This window comes from Chelonia mydas, chromosome 5 (genome assembly GCF_015237465.2).
Source record: "Chelonia mydas isolate rCheMyd1 chromosome 5, rCheMyd1.pri.v2, whole genome shotgun sequence".
NCBI lineage: Eukaryota > Metazoa > Chordata > Testudines > Cheloniidae > Chelonia > Chelonia mydas.
In genome coordinates this window covers 76,605,589-76,628,286 of record NC_051245.2, presented here as the reverse complement: position 1 = coordinate 76,628,286, position 22,698 = coordinate 76,605,589, and the positions used below count along the sequence as shown (strand labels likewise).

Here is a 22,698-nt window from a genome sequence, read left to right as displayed (position 1 = left end):
AAGAACCTCCGCTATAACAAATTGTGGATCATGTCTCCCTCATATACATAATGTAGTAAGTATTAGAATTCACAAATCACACTTACCCAAGAAAGTGGTACACTGTTCATGGCAATGCCTTTTCTTCAACAAAAATGCTCACGTTTTAGATGTAAATAGCATGCTAAAAGTAAAGAAATACATATGTAATATTGGCACTCATTCATGCATGTAAATATTTCTGATGCTTTACTCAGAATTTATACAAATTAAAGATTTAGTACTGTTTTTCTAAATCAAAGTAGAAAGCAGGCTTCTATTAATATCACAAGTGTGAGTGTGTCCTATATATACCAGAAGCCTTCTAAACACAGAGGAAGTCATACCCTTCTCCAACTAAGCGTACCAACTAAAATGACTGAGATTAAGAGAAGGTAAAGGGATAATTCATACAAGCAAGATGATTACGATAATATGGAAGTGTCTTATAAACTAAATTTGCTACTTTGTGTGTTTTGATGGATTTGCTACACAATTCATCCCACTCTCCTGCTACCACAGCAATTTCCCATTAGGTTTTTTACTCTCCCTCTACATATACAAGCAGTTCATCCAAGTAAAAACAGATAACTTGATTAAATTGTTTCTTGTAGACATCATGAAAGAAGAGGATGTCGCGAGGTGGTCACCCCGCTCCAGCCCTGAAGGGGTTAAAAACAGCCCTGGGAAAGGGCTGCCCCAGGGATTCAACAGGAAAAGGCTGGGAGGCAGCCAATCAGGGCCAGGCTGGGCCCTATAAAAGAGCTGCATGGCCAGAAGGTAAGAGACTCTCTCTCTAGCTGTGGAGAGAGAAAAGAGGAACCTGGAGCGGAGCAGGGCTGGGGAAAGGCCAGAGGAGCTGAGGAGCTCCAGCCTGGCAACTCCCCAAGCTGAGGCCTTGGTAAAGGCCTGCGAAAGGTACTGGGGCTGCAGAGGGGCAGCCTGGGGATAGGCAACGGCAGCAAGTCCTACCCCCTTGCCAGTGATGAGTGGTTTACAGACTGCATTCTGCCCAGTGAGCAGGGGCTAAATGATGACTGGCAGTAGCCACCGAGGCAAGGTGGGGGTAGTGGGTTGGGGGTTCCCTGGGGAGGGGAGACCCAGAGCGTGGGGGTTCTGCAGGGGCCCTGAGGCAGGTGAGCCACCGGCCAGCAGAGGGCACTCAGAGCTGGAATTGAGCTAATTCCCAGGGTAACCAGCAGGAGGCACTGCACTGGTGAGTCTCGACCTCACTAAGTAGGGATTTAAATGAGAGGCAATTGCTTTGTCCACCATCTCAGGAAAAGCATTCTATAATTAGGGAGCAGTATGAAGGGGGAGGAGGGGAAAGGCGTCACAGGTGAAGTGGAAAGGACAGGGCAGTGACATTATACACAACAAAGAGCTGAGTTATGAGCAGGCCCTGAATATAAACACAAAGTTTAAGTTTGATCCCAATGAGAGGAGCCAGGAGAGATTCCAACAGCAGGGTTATAATTAGAATACTGCACAAGAAAGATGGATCTTAACAGCTACAATTTGTATTGACTTGAGATAGGGAGGTGAAATGGGCATCAGGAAGGCTAGTAATCAAGAAGGGAAATGACAATGGTCTGTAAGAAAAGTTCTAGCTATTTGCCAGAAAGATAATGTTCCTATGTTCTCAAGTGTTGTAAGGGGAAAAACAGCAAATTCCAACACTGCCTGGAAGGTGAGGCATAGGGCAGGGAAGACAGTAAGAGAGGAGACAAATGTGATCCCCTAGTAGCAGGCCTAAGTTGATGGTAAGTGCAATGATGTATTCAAAGTGACAAAGAACAGGAAAGGAGAGAGAAGAATCACAAATTCAGTTTTAGCCATGTTAGGGTTAAGTTATTAGTCTCTGGCAACAGAACTACATGTAATATTCAAAATCATTTTTGAAGTTTAAACATAATTAAACTTAAGAAAACTTGCATTAATTCCCTTCCTAAAACATTTTTTATGTATTTAACATCATCATCAAGAAGCAGTATGAGGGCCACTTCAGTGCCTATCACAGCCAGGACATGGAGGAAAATGAACTTCCATTGCTGCCCCATGGCAGGTCTCAATTAATTATCCATGTTTTCAGGGCATGCTGCTAGTGGACATATCAGTTAAGTACACAGTAAAACATTCTGAGACATAGCTGTAATTAGTTACTACAATACAGGCCTTTAAACAAAAGCAAAAAGGTATTATAACACATAGTCAATCACAATTTTCATTATAGTTTTAGACCCTACTGAAAGCCATCATAGAACCACAGAGAATGCATTATCTCCAATTCTCAAAAAACCTCCCTTTGTGCAGTGACACCATTGTAAAGTGGTGATATAGAAGCCTATTTACATATCTTTCTATGAATGGTCTATTTCTTTCCATTTCTGAGTCCGTGTCTCTCAAGTAAGTTTTAAAATATTTTCATACCCCAAAAATGTCCATATAAATCCATAAAATGCACCAGAGAAAAAAATTCTATACTCATATTCATGTAAGCCTTCATTTACATGAATATGGGTATAGATTAGGAAACCATGTGCCTCTAGAACACTGGATTCCATGCCGCAATATAAGGATATTCTCTAGTTATGTATTATGTATGTGGCGAAGGGCTACAGGGAGGAGGGTAAAACGAGGTTGCAGGAGCTAGAGGGGGGAACAGAGGAGGAGTGGGACAGAAGCCTGATGAGGCAGTGGGGGGGGGAGAGAGAAGAGGGAGGAAGGAACTGGTGGGAGGGTCTGATTAATAGCAGAAGTGCAAGAGGGGCAAGGGCAGAGGGAGGACATTGACACACTAGAAACGGAGGCATAAGGGTCTATAACCACTAAAGCACAATGCCACAGGACCTAGCGTTGAATCCAGGAGTCTTCAATTTCTACATTCCTTTGCTGTCAGGAAATAGCTGTGAAACCCATGGCAAAGTGTGTTTTGTCCCCCTCTAGTAACTGGTCCACATAGAGGATAACAGATTTACAGCGCTGCCAGTTACTAAATTAGCTCAAGTGACAGGAGTCTGTGCTGTGGATCTAAACGTCTGAACACTGTCAAAGGCCGAAGACGGAGCCAAAACCACACAATGGATTTTTTGCAGTTAAATTTTAAACTTAGGAAAGTACATTAAAAGATTAAGGGTGAAAAGTCAAGCACTCAAAAGTCTGAGAATGCCGGAATTAAGGTGTATCTGTGAAAACGGCACTGCAGGCTCTTTTCTTGGTCTTGATGACTCCATATCAAATTTCCTTAGTTAACAGGTAAAAAGAAGTTTTCCTCTGGCAGACAGTTCGGAAAGTTCAGCCTGCAAGTTGAAATTCCAGCTGTGCTATTTCTGCATCACCACAAGTAACAGATTCTACTCTATAAATTCTGCCTTCTCTTATATCTTGTGCAACCCAACTGACTTAATGTGGTGGACAGGTGAGAGGGCAGAGGTCCCTGCAAGTCAAACTTAGAAAACAATTCATTTATAGATGCACTAATCAAAGCAGAATCCTGCCATTTCCCATAGCTCTATTAGCCGTGAAGGATAAGGATTAAAAAGATAGTGAAAACTTCATATTCTAGTTATAAAAATTAGATATGACAATACCTAAATTACAAAAGTGAGCTTACAAAAGTGAAACAGATCTATTGTCACTTCAGAACAAAACTACACTAAGCTGAAATATTATACCCACTACAGATAACTCAAATTATTTTTTCAATAAACATGGATATAAATCACTCAAGAATATGGTGACCTATAAGCAGACAATCATTTAAAAGTTCTTAAATTTCTGCTAATCAGAAAGAAATCACATTCAATTACTGTACATGATGAACAACACAACCAAAACACAGTAAAAGGAACATTCAGCACACAGTGATTTAATGCTCATAATTTCCCCTTATAGGTCATTGACATACATCTTCACTGTTATTACTCCTGCTTGGTACATTCCCCCACTTGCGTGCATACATGTCATTGTATGGAAGATGAGTATGTAGGCAGTCTATAGAAATATCTTGAAGGTGATATTTTCATAATGAGTGCTCCACGAGTTAAGATTTTGTTAACCATCTCATCTTTGTGTGTGTGTGTGTGTGTGTGTGTGTGTGTGTGTGTGTGTGTGTGTGTGTGTGTGTGTGTGTGTGTGTAGTATTGATAACGAAAAACAAATAAGCAATAAGGCAAAACAGGCAACGGGCAATAAGAATCACAGGAGAACAGAGGTAAGGTTATGATACAATAGTCTTCAATTACGTAATCACACAGTATTTCATAACTCCCATTCAATGCTTTGGTGGCATATACAATCTTTAAAAGCTAAACAAACACAAGGAGTGCCAATGTCCAAAAAGATAGAGACTTCTACATTACCAACAAGGAAAAAGAAACACTCTCCCATCCACCCAAGATGCTGTTTTCTAGCAAAAATGAAGGTATGTTGCTGGAAACTGAGTAGCCAATTTTACAACCCTGGGGAGTTTCTATACAACAACAAGAATGGCAGATTCCTATCCTCTTGTGGATCCTCAATAAAGTCAATGGGGTCCATGCAAGAACAAAGCTTCACCCCTGCAGTCAATTTCAGGATTGGGGTCTAACAGTTGTCAGAAAAAGCTGGTGGCTGAACCACCAAGAGAAGCTTACATTATATTACAGGGAATAACACAATAGCCCACCCAGAACGAACACCTTCAGGCCATGTCTAGACCAGAAAAAATAGGTCACGTTTTAAAAAAAAATAGTTAAAATGTGTTAAATGCCAATGCAGACTAAGTGAAGCCTAGGGCTGACCATGACTAGTATTTTTAATGTTAGTTAAATTTTAAATCCTGTCTACACTAGTGTTTAAAAAACAGGTTTTCTAACACAATTTACACAGAGTGGTAGCCACATTATTTTTTCATGTTCTCTGTGTGTGTGTATATATCTTCCTACTGTATTTTCCACTGCATGCATCCGATGAAGAGGGATTTAGCCCACGAAAGCTTATGTCCAAATAAATTTGTTTCTCTAAGTTGCCACAAGTACTCCTCATTTTTTTTGCTAACACAATTTAGGCAACCAACATTTTTAGTCCATACATAGCTTTAGACAGTTGCTACTGCAGCGTTAGAACTTTGCTTTTGCACAAGAGCATGGATCAATAATGGAGAACAGTTTTAGTGAATAACTTCAGAGAATACTAATATTTCTTCAAATTTGCAGATCACCTTTAGTATAAAGGTTACTTGATCCTTGCTAATGCACTTTCAGTTTAAACTTGAATAAAATACTATTAAAAACATTAAGACTGAAAACCAAAATATTGCAGAATAAGTGACGAAGTTAAAATGAAACATGTAATCTTAACTGCTTCGTTGGGCATAAGTATTACCATATAGTTTAATTACATGATAACATACTACTACTCCTCATACTACGATAATACACAATTTTCCTATAACTTTACAGCATCTAGTAAAATGAGAATTGGAGAAGCCAATGAAATTGAAACTAGTTTCATAGTAAATTTTAATTTGTCCTCAGTAAACACATTTCAACATTTCTCTTCTACAGACTTCCAGGAGCCTTCCCTCAGCACCTTTCTAGGTGCATGTGGAATTAAGCACCTCCTGAACAGGCCTTGTTTCAGGTAAAGTGCACTTCAGTGCACTTTTTAAATATGCATCTACCTCAGCTATGCATACAAGTGCACCACTTCCTTTCAGATCATTAGGAGCTTACTGAGAAAATCCTTTTCACGACCTAACAGCCATTTTCACCATATGTCTGCGAAATCAAACCAAATTTCCATATGAAAACAGACTTGTCAAGGACAGCATCAATACCAAATTTAAACTTTCTAATTCAGACTGTAGAGCTGTTCAAAACCACACCATCGGATTGTTTATTATACGGAAAGTATTTGGCCCTTGCTATCCTAACTAAAAGATCAATGAAGCACTTTTCCTCAAGCTTACCATGAGAATTTCCGTGCAGGCACAGGCCAACCCTGGAAAATTTCAACACAATAGATGAAAGCTTCAGAATTAAAATTAACCGAAAACAGAATTTAGAACTGAAATGCTTAATTATGTAAGCTTTCTAACAACTTTTGTGATGAGACCAAACTACCAGAAGGGAGTTCTAAAATCAGTGTCAGTCACCTTAAGCTGTAGCTCACAAAAGCTTATGCTCAAATAAATTGGTTAGTCTCTAAGGTGTCACTAGTACTCCTTTTCTTTTTGTGAATACAGACTAACACGGCTGCTACTCTGAAACCTTAACTCATCCTACTACATCTACATGCAACATAGACTCTATATTCTTATGTCACATCCCTGAACTAAGAATAATTTCCTGTAGTTTGTACAAAAAGCCTATAAGTGCACACTTAGGGCCAGATTCTACAAACACTTAAGGATAAAAAATAACTTTATTCACAGGAGCAGCCCCACTGATATCCACTGGTCCACTTGCATGAGAAAATTATTCACCTGAATAAGTACTGCAGAATTAAGCCTTTTTAAAAAAAATTATACACTTCCAAGGCACAGACTATTTCATCTGCCAACCCACATAAATTTACATAATTTAATCCAAAATTACATTTAAAGTCCTCCAACACTTAGTTGCCGTACATAATGTTTTCTAAATATATAATTAGTTCAAATTTTCAGAAACACACACATTTATTCTATTCTATGCACCCTTTGTGCAGAAAAAAATTGTCAGTAAACTATATAATAAAAGAAAGTTTATTTAAACACTGAGATCTGTTGAGAGAAGAAAGCTGTAACAGTTTAACTAACGGAGTGATTTTACACTGATTTAGTTAAACTTGTGCAAACCCCTTTGTGGACATGGTTTAAGCTAAACTAAAATAACCAATTCCTAATCACTTTAAACTGAACAGGTTTAAAGCCAAAACAGGCGTGCACACAGACTTTTGCATTAGTTTAAAATCTCATTTTTAGTTAAATCATTGCAACGTTCTCATGTCAAGGTCTAAAGTTAAAACTTAGAAATTCAGAGATCTACCAAAGCCAAACTTTAGTATCCCAATTTGTCATGCCTAACTTTTTCCTTTTTAACATAGTATTTTCTGATCATCAATGATACATTTAATTGTTGCAGCGCAGGTCAAAGTTAAAACAACATTAAAGGCCAGCTCCACCACCTCTTTTACTCTACACAGCCCTATATCTGAAATATCAGAAGCAAAATAAAAACTAGGATCCCAGTACACCAAAGCCAATCATTTTCTCCAATGTCAGAAAAGGCACGTCTCTCTCAAACAGGTTATAATGTCCAATGCCAAGTGAAAATTAATGCTGAGTTAGCCAATACTACATCATGGATGCTCCATTTTCCTATAATGGTCACTGCACTACCAGTGTCATTACACAGCAAAGCAAATTAAAGTGTCTAGAACATCACATTAAAAAACTCTGCTTAAAAAAACCCGCAAACTTGCAAAAATCAAACACTCAGGTTAGAAAGTGTAAAATGGGATTATCACCAGCTTCCACAGTACTTTTTTCACAAGTATGTTGGGAAGAGACAATCATTACTGTCTGAAATTCTGATACCATGATGAGCATCACAGAGAAGTCCACAAGGAAATTAATAATTCTGTGTTCCACGTAGGGTTCGGATGGTGTGAGGTAAATACAACATGGGGCCACACACGTAATTGTGATGACAAAATAATATATTTCTACCCATTCAGTGAACACTGGCCATCCTGGGTACTGAATGAGCTGTGTGGATCCTGTGGGGAAAAAAATAGCACATGATCATGTAATCAGAGATCTTACCATCATGCACAGGAACAAGAGGACCAAAACTTAAAAGTTGCATGGGAAACCTTAATATTGGCTTTCCCAACTTTTGAGTGCTTGACTTTGCAACCTTGCTATTCTTTGAACGTAGAATGTCTGGCATTTTGTTTTTCAGTAATTCCTACATTTTTGGGAAGCAATCTGAAAAAAATCCCATCTGTGAATTTATACAGGCCCCTCACATGGCTCATCAACAGTGATGGTACCTTGACAGACCTCTACCAGTTAAGCTAACAGCACAGTTGAAGGGTATTATGCTCTATGAGGACCAGCCTCTAGGAGATGAGACACTTAACCAGTGTGTTTTACTGCTACTTACTGTCAGCAAAGGAATACTGGGACTCAAACTCTGGGTTCTACAGTAGACCCTCAAAGATACGAATACGAGAGTTACACACTGACTGGTGAACCAGACACCACGTGAAACTGGATGTAACCAATCAGGCAGTAGCAGAGACAAAAAAAAAAAAGGCAAATATTGTACTGTGCCTGTATTCCATACCCACACCCCCGGCACCGACTTACAGCCAGGAAGTGAAGATGCTGAGATTCGCCGGCAAAGCTGTGAGCCCCTGCTGCCAGCCCAAGGCAGCTGGAGCAGGAGCTGCGCTACTTTCCTGTAAATCATGGGTGCTATTTTCACATACACACCCCGCCTCCGGCTGAGGAGGGGTGCAGCGCTGTTCTCACACACACACAAGCCAGGAGGGAGACGTGTTTTCACCACCACCCCCCCACCTCAGCCGGGAGGGGGACATAAGCTTGCCCAGGCCGGAGAAAGAAGCTGCCTGCAAGGAAGCTGCCTAGCTGGAGTGTGAACTGCTGGAGCCTGAACTGCATTTTGTTCAGAGTTACGAACAACCTCCTTTCCCAAGGTGTCCATAACTCTGAGGTTCTACTGTATTCCAGATTCGGGCAGGGAGTTCTCTAATAGTTACAGACCCTTCTGTTCCCATTCCAACAGCCTGCCCCTCTCCTAAACATGTTCCCACTGCACCTTTGTCCCCAGCATTGATGGCAAAGGACAGAGTCTCCCTCCTCTCAATTCCAGTGCTTAGTGCCCCAGAGTTCCCCAACACCCTGGAAGCAGTTGCAGAAAACATCTTGCTCAGCTCTAGAACCCTGGACTGGGGCATGCTCAATGTATATTGGATCTTTACAGAATTTAGCTGCCAAACTCTAAGAAGCCTCTACTAAGCATGTACAAGTAGAAATATTCTTAAAACTCATCCAAATGTGGGAGGATTTTCATGGACCAGCAAAAGGCACCTCCTAAACCTGGGCTTTTTCATGTTAAGTTTCCAGTCCCTGCTGCAAAGCAGGGAGGTGCTAGAACTTCTCAATAAAACAGATGAGAGGTTCTGTTTTTTTTAAAACTGTGACGAACCATGTACTTTTCCCTCAACTCACTCTCAAAGATAGCTCAATTTGATTTTTCTGAAATTTCAAAAATCAGCCAGGCACCTGGCATAGAAAGTTTACGTCCAAACAGACAAAGCAACTGAAAACAGGCACTGACAATGGAAAGTGTTAGGCAATCTTAACTACAGGCATTGCTGCTCTGCCTACGATGAAAGGACCAGTAGAAAAAATGTGACTGATACACAACATTACAAGAAAAAAGCTGACAGAGTGAACTTCAAGCGAACTATAATTATCAGTTTCTGATGATGTCAAACAAGCAGCATGAAAATCAAATGGATCTTGACGTTATAAGAATCTCCAAGATCAGGGTGGATTTGATTTAAATCAAACTGATTTAAATCATGATCTAAATCACTAGTCAGAAAGACTCGATTTAATCATGGATTTCTACATAAAAGTGCATTCTTGTTGGTTGTTATAACCTTAATACATATTCCTCACAGCTCAGAGATAGATGTAAGTTTCATTTTTAGAAGGTACACACTATACATTTTTGAAGTGATTTATTTTGAAAACTTTTCAGATTAGTTTTACAGCTATTTTAGAAAATGAAAGATTGTTTGGTTATTTAATTTACCAAAAGTAATTGAAGCAGATATTTATGAAGTCTTTGGGAGATGAACTATCTCCAATTCAACAGGTTAATCATAAATATTTTGAGGATTTTCTTGCCATGTTGCATTAGGAGAAGATCATCACCAGACAGACATTTAAATTGTTTTATTTAACTAAAAAAAAACATTATGTAGTCTGGATTTTTTTTTCTTCAACAGCAAACATAATATTTTAACAAAACAAGCACATGAATTTTTGAATTTAGTTAAATGTTCAAGTATCTTAAAATCAGGTATGTTTTTTTTTTTAATTGTTTTTAACTAAAATAGTTAAATGAAATATTTTTAAAAAAATTAAAATCAACTATGTCAGCCAGGTCAACATGAGAAACTTAAAATATTGGCTTCTGCAGCTAACTCAGTCGTCTTCATCTTCATTTTCCAGTTTGTTCATAATCTGGAAAAGAAAAACAAGCTTTTCTGCTTTTTCAGGTCCCAAACGATTTCTCAATTTGGAATGAATTAGTCCAAAGGAAGAAAATATTCTTTCTACACCAGCAGAAGAAGCTACTGCTGTTAAAAGTGAGATTAGCACTTCAACAGTCTCTGAATCCAAATGCTGAAGTGACTTCCACCAGTTTACTGGTGACTTTCTTTAAAACATCATCAGCAAATATATATTTCTTGAATGGTTCTTATTCCCAAACTGGGTCTCTTTTACGGCCTGCTGCCATTATAGATTTTCCCTTCTAGTGAGAGAATGGTATGATAGATCTCAAATCAATGAAGGCTACACTCAGAAAGACCTCAAGACTTCTGGAATATGCTGCTCCAACAGTTTCACTTTTGTTTCTACTACCTGTCCCTCCCTTCTCACATTTATCTGCAGACTTCTTCTCCTTGTCCAGATCTATTCCGCCCCCAACCATCTTCTATTCATTGAACTTTTTGAAACTTTGCACTTTGAGAGAGAGATAAGGGATTGACTCTGTGCACACAAATTTGCAGAGGGACCAAGGGTTGAGGTCTGTTATTTCTCACTTCTATATATTATTTATTTAAAACCATTTTTGCTGTTAACAAGTATGTTATCTCTAGAGACACAAATCCACAGTTTGAGAACTGCAAAATTAAGCATCTCTGATGGTATCTTCTAGACTGAGCACTGAGTCCCATTGGGTGAGTAGATTGAAAGAGTAACATAAATAATCTATACAGAAGCCCCTGGAACCCCATAAAATTGAGTCCCTAATCCATGAACTATTGGGACTCATTTACAAAACTTTTCTTAAACATTACATGAATATATTGTCTCATACTATAGAATTAGAATTTATAATCCCTATTCCACGATGAGATATCTTTGTGCTATAATGTATCTTAATTAAAACTATCTTTAGATTGGATTTTTTGGATAAAATGCTTTTTGAGGAAAAAAAAAACAATTTAAATCAAAAATTCCTATTTTTTTAAATCACTGATTTTTATCCACCCCGACCAAGATGCATCTTCAGCCACAGCTTACCTATTTTAATTACGTATATGCTACCAACAGCACCAACAGCTGAACATCCCAACTGCTATCACAGAGTCTTCCACTCTTGCAACTCTAACCCCAGACCTTGAAATACTCAAAACATTTCTGTTATAACCTATTTGCATCAGAATGTCACACTTTGCAGTAGCTCCTACATTTAAACTTTTTTATATTAAAAGATTATACAAAATAAACCTAATTAACTTTAGTAAAACAGTAAAATGTAAAAGGAATCACTGGCACCAAGTAAGCAAGCCAGAATCCTCCTTTATTTTAGCCAATTAGTCACTCAATGTATGAGAACCTTCTGAACATTCCATTTCAAAAGAACCCAGCATTACTGATGAGTGACTGGTCTTCTGCTGTTGAAGTCAATTGAAATCTTTCCACTGACTTCAGCAGGTTTTCGATCAGGCCCCTAAGACAAGCGCACAAGTTCTCTCACCTTCTCTTTCTAAAGTGTTAAGAACTTGTATTAAACTGAACTACAAGAGTAAATGTGAACTAATCCTTTTTTTTTTTTTTTTACTAACACTGCCAATGTAAAGTCCTGATCCCACTGAAAACAAAGGGAATTTTGCCACTGGCTTCAATAGGATCAGGTTTTCACCCAGAATGTCTACTGATTTTAAGGAAAAACAAACTCTGAGCTTCAAAAAACCAATTACAACTTTGTACGTTTCCTCTATATTTGAGACTAATTAAACAAAAATTAAACCTTGTCATAAATTACCTCTCCTTTTCTTGATGAACAAAAAAATTCAAATGCAACCTAAACAGCTCAGAACTAGAGACTAAAAGTTTTTTAAGTCCCAAAAGGGTATCACAAGTTACATTTTAAAAAATGATAGCTAAGATCATCAAGTTAAAACTTACCAAAAAAAACCTTAGGAAGACAGACTTAATGTTTACCCTACCTTGTTTTTACTTCATCTGTTTATGAATTCTTTTGTGTTTATTAGTACTATTTATTGTTATACCATACCTGTAAATCCAAGTTGTATTATTTATTATCAAAAGCCAGAGATGGACAGATCTTAACCTATCAAGTCTGGAAACAAATACAAAATATAATTAGTGTTCGGGATCCTTACTCTCTACTGTGTTACATGAGTTTTAACCAGATCATCAGCTATCAGACCTCAGACCCGCCAAAGGCCCAAGGATAGAATATTTCCAGAACTTGAACCAGAGTAGTTGAAAGAGGAAATCTTACATTTGAAGGGAAAGAAAAAGGCAATTTTGCAGCAGATCATTAAAATCAAAAACTTATACCTATTTGAAAGCTATTTAGAATATTAGTGACAAATAAGAATGTTTAGTGGTCAGTGCATAGGCGAGGCAGTCAAAGGCACAAAATACACTATCATGCAGATTCAGCAATTTTTCAGATTTGGTGAAAGCTGATGTGGATATCCTCAATATATCTGAAAATCAATAATGGCATGGGGTGAAAAAAGTTTTATCATCATTTCAGCTTGTCGGCATCTTCATGCCTGACAGCATCATGATTCAGTTATTAAGGTCATCAAATGAGTACCCCATCACATGTTCCGTCATTTTTAAGTGTTTTATACAATTATTTAAAAAGCTATTGGTATCAAAAAATACTTCATATCCTTCCACACGTAAAGTCAAGCTGTCTTCATTACCACAAGTTCACTGCACAGCCCTCAAAGGAAAATTTTAACTAACAGCTTAAAAAACACTAAGTTACTTAAGAACTTTTTCATACATAATATTTTGATTTTATGAAGTGATATTTATTAACCTAAAAGACCAGGAAACAAGTGCCTTATACCCAGGACAGAGTGTATTCCATGACTGCAAAGCTACAAAATTTGCTACAGAATCTGCCTGTTCCTGAAGCTGTACAGCAGATTCTAAACTTTCATTTAAAAAATTACTCTAACCCTTGCAGTCTTACAAATATGAACCACATGAAAACTGTTTCATAGTTGTCTTCCTAAGCCTGCAGACAGCCTGAAGCAATGGCTCTGAAAGATGTGAATTGCAATCAATCACCGCCAGCTTCTGATTAAATTCCCTCCTTTTTCCCCAAATGTGGAACCCCCGCTATCACTCCCCATTTACATTGGTTTGAGGCGCAACAAGTGACAATCTGTGAAATACAGCAGCCGCATAAAACTGAAAGGCTTCAAATGTTGGAAGTAGAACTGATGGACAAAGGTTAGTAGGCAAACAGTAGGAGAGGCAGTCACTGGCGCACGAAAAAAGCAGCTGTGTCATATGAATCTAACTACCACACTCAGTATGTGAATTTTCTAACACAGTTACAATGTTTAAATATCCTCCCTGCAACCTATGCCATAAAGCTCACTGTGCTATCATCAACTGATGTGCAGGTTCAAGTAAAGACAATTCTCTGACCCATTATTCATCTGCTTTTATAAAGCTTCCTTTTGTTTCTATTCCTTTACAATGAAAGCTATCGCCTAAACATAGGGCAGCAAACGAACACTAGCAGTATCAGTAGCTAAATGCACGTGCGTGTGTTTTTTTTTTTTTTACGATACAATACTGAAGATGAATATTTATATACATCAAATAGCAGCTAGATCTGGAAAGTATCTACAGTAGAACCTCTGAGTTACGAACACCACGGAAACAAAGGTTGTGCATAACTTTGACCAAACGTTATGGTTGTTCTTTCAAAAGTTTACAACTGAACACTGACTTAATACAGCTTTGAAACTTTACTATGTAGAAGAAAAATGCTGCTTTTAACCATCTTAATTCAAATGAAACAAGCACAGTAAGTTTCCTTGCCTTGTCAAATCTTTTTTTTTAATTTCCATTTTTTACATTTGTTTACATTTAACACAGTACTATACTTGCTTTTTTTTTTTTTTTTTTGGTGGGGGGGGGGAGAAAGGTGCATCTCTGCTACTGCCTGATTGCATATTTCCAGTTCCAAATAAGGTGTGTGGTTGACTGGTCAGTTCATAACTGGTGTTTGTAACTCTGCGGTTCTACTGTACTTTGTATTGAAGATGACTGCCATTACCCACTGGTAACTATGCTGCTACGTCTCAATTTCTTGTATTATAAATTTTAACATTCACAAGATATATAATTTAAGCACATGCATATAGTGGCATTCTGTTTAAAAATACCCGGTAAAAGAATAAGTTTGCAAAAAAATGTGTAATTATAGTGAAGACTTGTTTAAAAAAATATTTCAATACATAAAGAGATAAAATGCTGTTCATCTGACCTGGTAAAATAATTAAGTAGGTAGATTAACAGATTTTATACATATCAAAATTCTTCAATACCTGTTAAAGGTTTTTTTGTGCAAAATAGTTATCCATTTACTTTTTGGATACCAAAACACTATTACATTTACCATTATAAAGATACAAAGCAGATGAGCCAAAAAAATCTGGCTCATCTGTGTTTTTGAGTGCTCAGCTCACAGTATTTTACTATTCATTATTAAAGCATCTGTCAATTGATTGGATGCTGAACTGAAGGTGTAAAGCATTTTGAGCTTCTGTAACAAACAGGAACTAAGATTGACAACAATACTGCAACAGAGATTGAGGTTTCCATTTTCCAGATGAGGAAACAGAGGCACTGAAGCTGGCTCAGACCAATGTAAAACCCATATATTCTGTCTACTAGCTCTGTACTTTAAACCACAAGCCCATCTCTCCAGACTACTTTCTTACTATCCTATTTCCACAGAGCTAAGATTTAATAGAGCCGTTCACTGTAACCGAAGGAGAAAATATTAACAGATGTTTACTTAGGCTACCAATCCATTTACACACATGCTACAAAAATAAAATGTGACAATTAGCTGAATATTTGCCTCAATTTTTCACATTTAATAATCTGAGGAAAGCCAACTGCATACATCTCTAAAATCATAAGTAAATCAATAACAAAATGTGAAAGATACACAAATATACACCTTAGACTGAATGAATTATAGATTGTTGTCATTGCACCTCTCGCTTTTGCTTGCTCTTGTAGTTTAGATTTGTGGTTTCCCAGCAATCTAACTATTAACATGCAAGACTCCCAGATTCACTGCAAACTTTGAGTTCCATCATGTCAATTTTGTTCTTCACATGGTTTGTGGTCACTCTTATAACTGCAATAGTAACTTTGTATCCCATTTCAAAATAAAAGTTTAAAAAATAAAAATCAAAGTTAAGTGATAAGAAACAGCTTAACTTTTTTTTTTTTTTTTGAGAAGTGTAAAACGGTCCTTTAAGTGGGAATGAACTACACTGTGCTACAACTTTTTTTTTTTTTTCCATTAAACGCTACAGCTACCCTGCTAGAGGCAGGCATTTAAAATTATTAAACACCATTTTGCAACTGATCAGTATACTGTTCTTCAGCATAATTATTTCTGTAATTTGATACCTCTGGAAAATTTAGTAGGCAACAACTACCTCCACTTCGCTCTTCAACCTGGATGATCTACCCTTAATACACCTGGGTCCTAATAAACACATACTAATTCTGTGTGGCTCAAGACTTAAGAATTTTTTTAAACCAGGATATGATTCTGCAAAACAAGTTTGGGGCTTCTTTTTTTTTTAAAGAAATACAAATAAAACACTTTGACCCCAGAACACCTAGATATTACAAGTTGGTTACAAATATCCCCTGGGGTTACTTAATCCAGCTATTTTCTAAAAATAAAGATGGATATTGCAACAATCCTATGTTTACAAATGCAAGCTTCCTCAATATGCACTTAAGAATTTTTTATGTTTTGGTATCTTGTACTGCCAAGATTAGAGAAAAACACTAACCATATTACTCCTGCTAAAAGTTATTATGGGACAACCTAAGAAATAGTGAAACATGATCACAATGAATCAAATTAGCATTGTAGCAAGCAGATAACTGGACTGGCAAGAGGACCTTTTTCCAAAGGTAGGTTTATTTTGTGGGAGAAGTGTTAAGTTGTCATCAAAAATCTGACCTGCAATTATTCAGGATCAGGCAGATAAGCAGAAACCTGACTGCCCATGAATGTTTTCATCTTGGTCCAGCCCTAAAAATACTGACTCCCAAAACAAATATTTTTGAACATAGAACTCAAAGCATTAACATGGTACATGACATCTGATTTATTCTGCTTTCTTATTCTTAAATGACCCAGCGAGGGTCTTTTAAAAAGGTGGTCACTTTGAAATTAGAGATTTAAAAAAAAAAAAAAAAATCAGTGAATTAAAAAAAAAAAAGACAAGTTCACAGAACCCCTGTTTACTAAAGTTAATGGGGACTTTTTAAAACATCAACACTAGCTCACTTGGACGCGTTTTACTGTACACTCAACAACCTAATATAATGTACTTAACACAGTCCTACAGACAGAAAATATTAACCTACTCCCACAAACACAGATCATTTCTTGGATATTATTAGTTATCAGTAATATGCAATGAATGATTAAAGTCATGAAAGGAAAAGTAAGTCAGTAATGCTTCTCTAGTAGTAATAATAAATAGAATGGAGTTAGAGAATATAGAATGACTTTTGCACCAAACAGTAAACAAAGCACAAGAAGTACTGAGGTCTGACCACTCGATCACCTTATTACACCAAGCTGGAAAGGGCTACGCACAACACACGGCAGTGCCAGCAACAATAGCGATATACTCCCCACAGAGTTTTAAATCTGGATTCTGGTCTGTTGAGCCGTGTCCCTTCATGGATGAGATTAGACTCCCGATTCCCTCCTGGCTCGGGGAGTCAAGCCGAGATTCCCCCCACACACACGCCTCTTCCACGAGGACAGAGGTGTCTCTGTGTCATTTCGACCCTCGTGTAAGAGGAGCACTCAGGCACACAAACACAGCGCAGCAACACGCTGGGGGTGCTTGTTGAGTCACAACCAGACGATCATGCCCTACTCCCTCCCACCCCAGAACACAGCCAACCTCCCTCCCAGCGCCCGCATACGCACGCCCCCCGCCACACAATACACGCTCTCCACCCGGCCCCAACTACCTCCTCGTCCGCAGCCTCCGCCCGCCCTACCGAGGCGCTGCCCACGCCGAGCCTGTTTCCAAGCAAGCGCCCCACGTCACAGACACCGGGCGAGTCCCCCGATCGCAGCCCTCCGCTCGTTGCTTAGCCCACACGCCCGGCTCCCCTGCGCACACAGAGCCTGCGACCCCCGCCGCCCCGGCCACCCCCGCAGCCGCCTGGCTCCGAGCCGGGGAAGCGGCGCTGGCCTCGGGCGGCCGGCATGCGAGTCACACCCCGGGGCAGAGGGGCAGTTACCTCCCGGGCACTTGGGGCAGGAGACGCCGCCGCTGCAGGGGGCGGAGAGAAGCCGGCTCTGTAGGCGCCGCTCCCAGGCGCCGAGAGCTCGCTGGGGCAGTCCGGACGGCGGCGAGTGCCCCCAGCGCGCTGACCCCTTCGGATCCTGCCCGGCCGCCCTCCCCGCCTGCGGTGCGAGCGGAAAAAATGGGGTCAGAGGGGGAGGGCGCAGCCCGAGAGGGGTTCCGAGTCAGAGGGAAACGGCGGCGGAAACCGCCCCGGCTGTAGCTGCGGCGGCGACACACACACACACGCACACCCCTTCCCGCCCCGCCCAGCAGGCGGGGCTAACCGAGACCGGCAGGGGGGGCGGGACGCGGACTCTAGCGCAGGAACAAGCCGAAGGAGAGCAGGGGGTGCGGAGAAGGGAAGGAAAAGGGCGGGGGCACATGAGGCCTCGCTCGCAGGTGGGCGGGGCCTGAATGACACGAGGAAGGAGGGAAAATGTGATTGGAGAAAGAAGGGAAACCTAGACGGTCTCAGGAGCCACCTCTTTTCCAAGACTGCCTTTTCTACTAGAGAGCGACAGGCCTCTCAGCCAATCAGCGCAGAGACCGGTGGAATTGGGAACAAGCCAATAAGAAGCGTTGGGTGACTCGCGAGATCGCGGACTCAACCGCTTCAATAAAACGCGGGGTCTGTACTATAAGCGGCTCCAGGGGAGCGCGCCCCGCCCTGGCCCGGCCCCGCCCCGCCACTGGAGCAGCCACCCGCCGGCGGCAGGCTGCGCTGCCCACGCCTTGCGGAGGAGCGTCTTTGCTGTGGGTGTCGTTCCCGTCAGTTCCCGTCAGCGTAGGCAGCTCTCTCCTGTCGCTGCTGGGAGCTGCGGGCACCCGCGTCCCGGGACCTCCCGTAGGAGACTCGCAGCTGTCCCGTGAAACACCTGCAGTGCCAGCTGCTGGGTTGCGAAGATCAGTTTGGAAACGTGATGGAAAATAAGAAGGGCCATTGGGGTGTGGAAGGAAGAACCGCCATGTTGGGTCTGGCCAATGGGCCTCCAGCTCAGTCGCCGCTTTTTGACTGGGGTCAGGGCCTGATGCCTCTCAGGGAATGAACTGAACAGGGCAATTCGCAAGTGAGCCATCCCCTGCCATCGAGTCCCAGCTTCTGGTAGTCCGGTTTAGGGGCCTCCAGGGGCATGGGATTGTTTCTCTGACCATCTTGGCTATTAGCTATTGATGGACCTGTCCTCCATGAATATACCTAAGCCTTTTTTTGAACCCAAGTTAGACTTTTGGCCTTTGCAACGTTTCCTGGCCACCAGTTCCGCAGGTTGACTGTGTGTTGTGTGAAGTACTTCCTTGTGTTGGTTTAATCTGCTGTTAACTTCATTCTGTGACCCCCTGTGTTATGTGACAGTGTAAGTAATACTTCCCTATCCACTTTCTCCATACTGTTAATGATTTTATAGACCTCTGTTATATCCCCCCTTAGTCATCTCTTTTCTAAACTGAACAATGCAAAGTCTTTTTAATCTTTCCTCCAAAGGCAGTTGTTCCATCCCCCCCCCCAAACATTTTAGTTACCCCTCTCTGTACTTTTTCCAATTCTATCATTTTTTTGAGATGTGTGCAATTCTGTTCACCTAGTATTCAAGGTTTACGATTTATATAGTGCATGATATTTTCAATATGATCTATCCCTTTCCTAATGATTTCCTAACACTTAAATTGTTTAATGCTGCTGCACATTGAGCAGAGGTTTTCAGAGAACTAGCCACACTAACTTCAAGATCTTTTTTGAGTGGGAACACTGAATTTTGGCCCCTTCATGTATTGTGAGGATTGTTTTCCAATGTGCATTACTTTGCATTTGTCAACATTGAATTTCATCTGCCATTTTGTTGCTCGTCACCTAGTTTTGTAAGCTCCCTTTTTTGTAAGTCTTCATGGTCCGTTTTGGACTTAACAATCTTAAATAATTTTGTATTGTTTGTTGACTTTGCCACCCTTTTATTTATGTCTCTTCATTGTGAAAACTGACCATTTATTCCTACACTTTGTTTCCCTTTTTTAAAAAAAAAAAAAAAAATTTACTGATGCATGAAAGGACCTTCCCTCTTACGCCATGATTGCTTATTTTGCTTAAGAGCCTTTGGAGAGGGACCTTGTCAGAGGCCTTCAGAAAATCCACATACACTATATTCATTGGATCACCCTTGTCCACAAATTTGTTGAGCCCCTCAAAGCATTCTAATACATAGGTGAGTCATGATTTCCCTTTACAAAAGTGTTGACTCTTCCCCCAACAAATCATGTTCATATATGTGTCTGATAATTCTGTTCTTTACTATAGTTTCAACCAGTCTGTCTGGTTCAGGTATACCAGCCTGTAATTGCCAGGATTGCTTCTGGAGCCTTTTTTAAAAATTGGCATTACAGTAGCAATCCTCCAGTCACCTGGTACAGAAGCTGATTTCAGTGATAAGCTACATACCCCAGTTAGTCTTGCAATTCCATATTTGAGTTCCTTCAGAACTCTTGGGAGAATACAATCTTGTCTGGGTGACTTATTCCTGTAAAATTTATCAAAACTGCCTGTATTGACACCTCAATCTGGGACAGCTCCTCAGATTTGTCTCCTAAAAAATGGCTCAGGTGTGGGACTCTCCCTCACATCCTCTGCAGTGAAGACTGATGCAAAGTATTTTAGCTTCTCCACAAGGGCTTGAATCAGCCCCACTAATTGTTTGGTATGCTTCCTGCTCCTGCTGTATTTTAAAAACAAAAAAAACTTGTTTGCTTGTATGTCTTTTGCTAGTTGGTCTTAATTCTTTTTTGGGCCTGTCTTTATACTTTATACTTTTACACTGGACTTGCCAGAGTTTATGCTCCTGTTTTCTTTAGGAGGATTTGACTTCAGTTTTTAAAGGATGTCTTTCTCTACTTCTTTTACACTACTGTTTACTGAGAGTGCTAGTTGTTTGGCCCTCTTATTGTGGGGTATGGGGTCTTTTTTTGGGGGGGGGGGGGCGCGCAGCAAGTGTTGTCTCCTTTTTTAAACCAGTCTTGTGCTGTTGCAGAGTAGCAGCCGTGTTAGTCTGTATTCACAAAAAGAAAAGGAGTACTTGTGGCACCTTAGAGACTAACACATTTATTTGCTGAATTGGAATTAATTTGCAAACTGGATACAATTAATTTAGGCTTGAATAGAGACTGGGAGTGGATGGGTTATTACACAAAGTAAAACTATTTCCCCATGTTTATTCTCGTCCCCCGGCCCGTTCCTCAGATGTTCTTGTCAACTGCTGGAAATGGCCCACCTTGATTATCACTACAAAAGGTTCCCTCCTCCCCCACTCTCCTGCTGGTATTAGCTCATCTTAAGTGATCACTCTCCTTGTAGTGTGTATGGTAACACCCATTGTTTCATGTTCTCTGTGTATATAAATCTCCCCACTGTACTTTCCACTGAATGGATCAGATGAAGTGAGTTGTAGCTCACGAAAGCTTATGCTCAAATAAATTTGTTGGCCTCTAAGGTGCCACAAGTACTCCTTTTCTTATGCTGTTGTGAGTTCTGAGTCATGAGTTTTGACCATGGAGTTTGATAATAGGGGACCCTTCACTTCTACTCTTGACAATTTACATCAGAAATTGAAACTCATTAAGCAGGTTATAGAGGTATTTACATGGCAGGAAGGAAGGAATCCCCTCCCTTTTAATTTTTCCTATATCAGTAATTTATTTGTGCCCTCAGTATTAGATCTGACACATAGTGCCTTCCCCAGTTAGGCAGCAGATCCTGGAAAGGTATATATCTAAAATTAGCTGCTTTACATGGGGGCATTTGCCTCTTGCAGATGGCCTTCTGTGTACATTTCATTGGTTCATGGAGTGTTTAATTTATGGACCCCTTCTAAGGTTCCTCTCTCGGAAGCATCACATCTTTGCATCATTTCAGTCCAGCACCATGATGCTGTCAGAGGCCTTCTGCAGTTTACTGTGTACTTTTTCACCTTTAGTGTTTGTTCTATCCTCCTACATCATAGTCCTTTCTGCCACCATTTCCACTCTTCACCATCAATTCCTCCATGCTCCCTGCCAACCTCCTCTCTACCGCTCAGCATTCCTTGTCCCATGCTTTCTTATCTAAGACTTAATCCCACCCTGCCTTCATCCCATAACACGTGTATGTACGTGTTGATATTAAAATACCACCTAAACAGATACATAGAAATAGTGATATACACAAGTGAGGTGATTGAGGCAAATGTCTCCCTTCCCTTCCCAACACACACATTGTCTTGTGTTTTAACTGCAAGCTCTTCCTGTTGTAGACTACTCCTTACTTTCTTTGTACAGTAAACATGGCAAAATGAAGCTGCAGTCCTGGTTGAAGCCTCTAGGTTCCGTTTTATAAATGGTATAATAGAGATCACACCTGTGCAGATGAAAGAATTTTGCTCTTGGCTCTTTTCTTTTTTCTTCCCTCCCCCACACCTGCCCAGGTGGGAGGATAGAGCTTTGAACAGGTGAGGTAACTAATACCTGAGTCAATTCCTTGACCTGCATGATTTTAGAGAAATAAAAGAAGGAAAAAATCAAAAACTCCTTGCATCTGCTGTGTCCCTCACCTGAAGGTGGAAAGTATAGTTTTTGTTTTGAATGTTTGAGTATATATTGGCATTATAAAACTGAGTTTTAAGAAATGGATAAAATATTAGATGATTTAAATGGGATAGGGGCAGTTGTCACATCTTCTTATTTAGTGGAACACATGGGTATTCCCCATTTTCACCAGAAACCTTTAGCAATACAGAAGAAGTGCTCAAATATGAGGATATGGAAGGAGCTGGTGCTTGCTGTATTACTTTAGATAGCATAAATTGGCCAAAGGTGTCCAACATTAAACAAGGGCCAGACTTTAGTGACAGAGACTCAACCTGCTTAGCGCCATGGCAACCACCCCATTAGAAATTCTTTATCTTTTATTAAAGATAATGAAATACAAAAAACAAAGCATTTGAAATGTAGAGTATTAAAATTAAAGCCTTATTGAACATCCCTTGTTCCCTCTCTCTTTAGCTGGAAAGA

The 22,698-nt window shown here is 40.0% G+C and overlaps 1 protein-coding gene across 14 annotated transcripts in view; it reads right to left on the bottom strand.

The window, feature by feature from the left end:
* CSNK1G3 (casein kinase 1 gamma 3) overlaps positions 1 to 17,934 on the bottom strand; it is a 167,661-nt gene extending 149,727 nt beyond the window's left edge. For 10 of the 14 annotated variants that reach the window (XM_043547577.1, XM_043547566.1, XM_043547567.1 and 7 more), the window contains exon 1: positions 87 to 163. Coding sequence is in view for 1 of the 14 variants with exons in the window: in XM_043547573.1 (XP_043403508.1) it covers positions 87 to 110 (24 nt within the window). In the remaining 13 variants the exon portion in view is untranslated. Of the gene's footprint in view, positions 1 to 86; positions 164 to 17,623 lie in introns of those variants that run through there. The other 4 variants (XM_043547573.1, XM_037901628.2, XM_043547565.1 and 1 more) reach the window with 4 other exon arrangements.
* Positions 17,935 to 22,698: the final 4,764 nt, after the last annotated feature.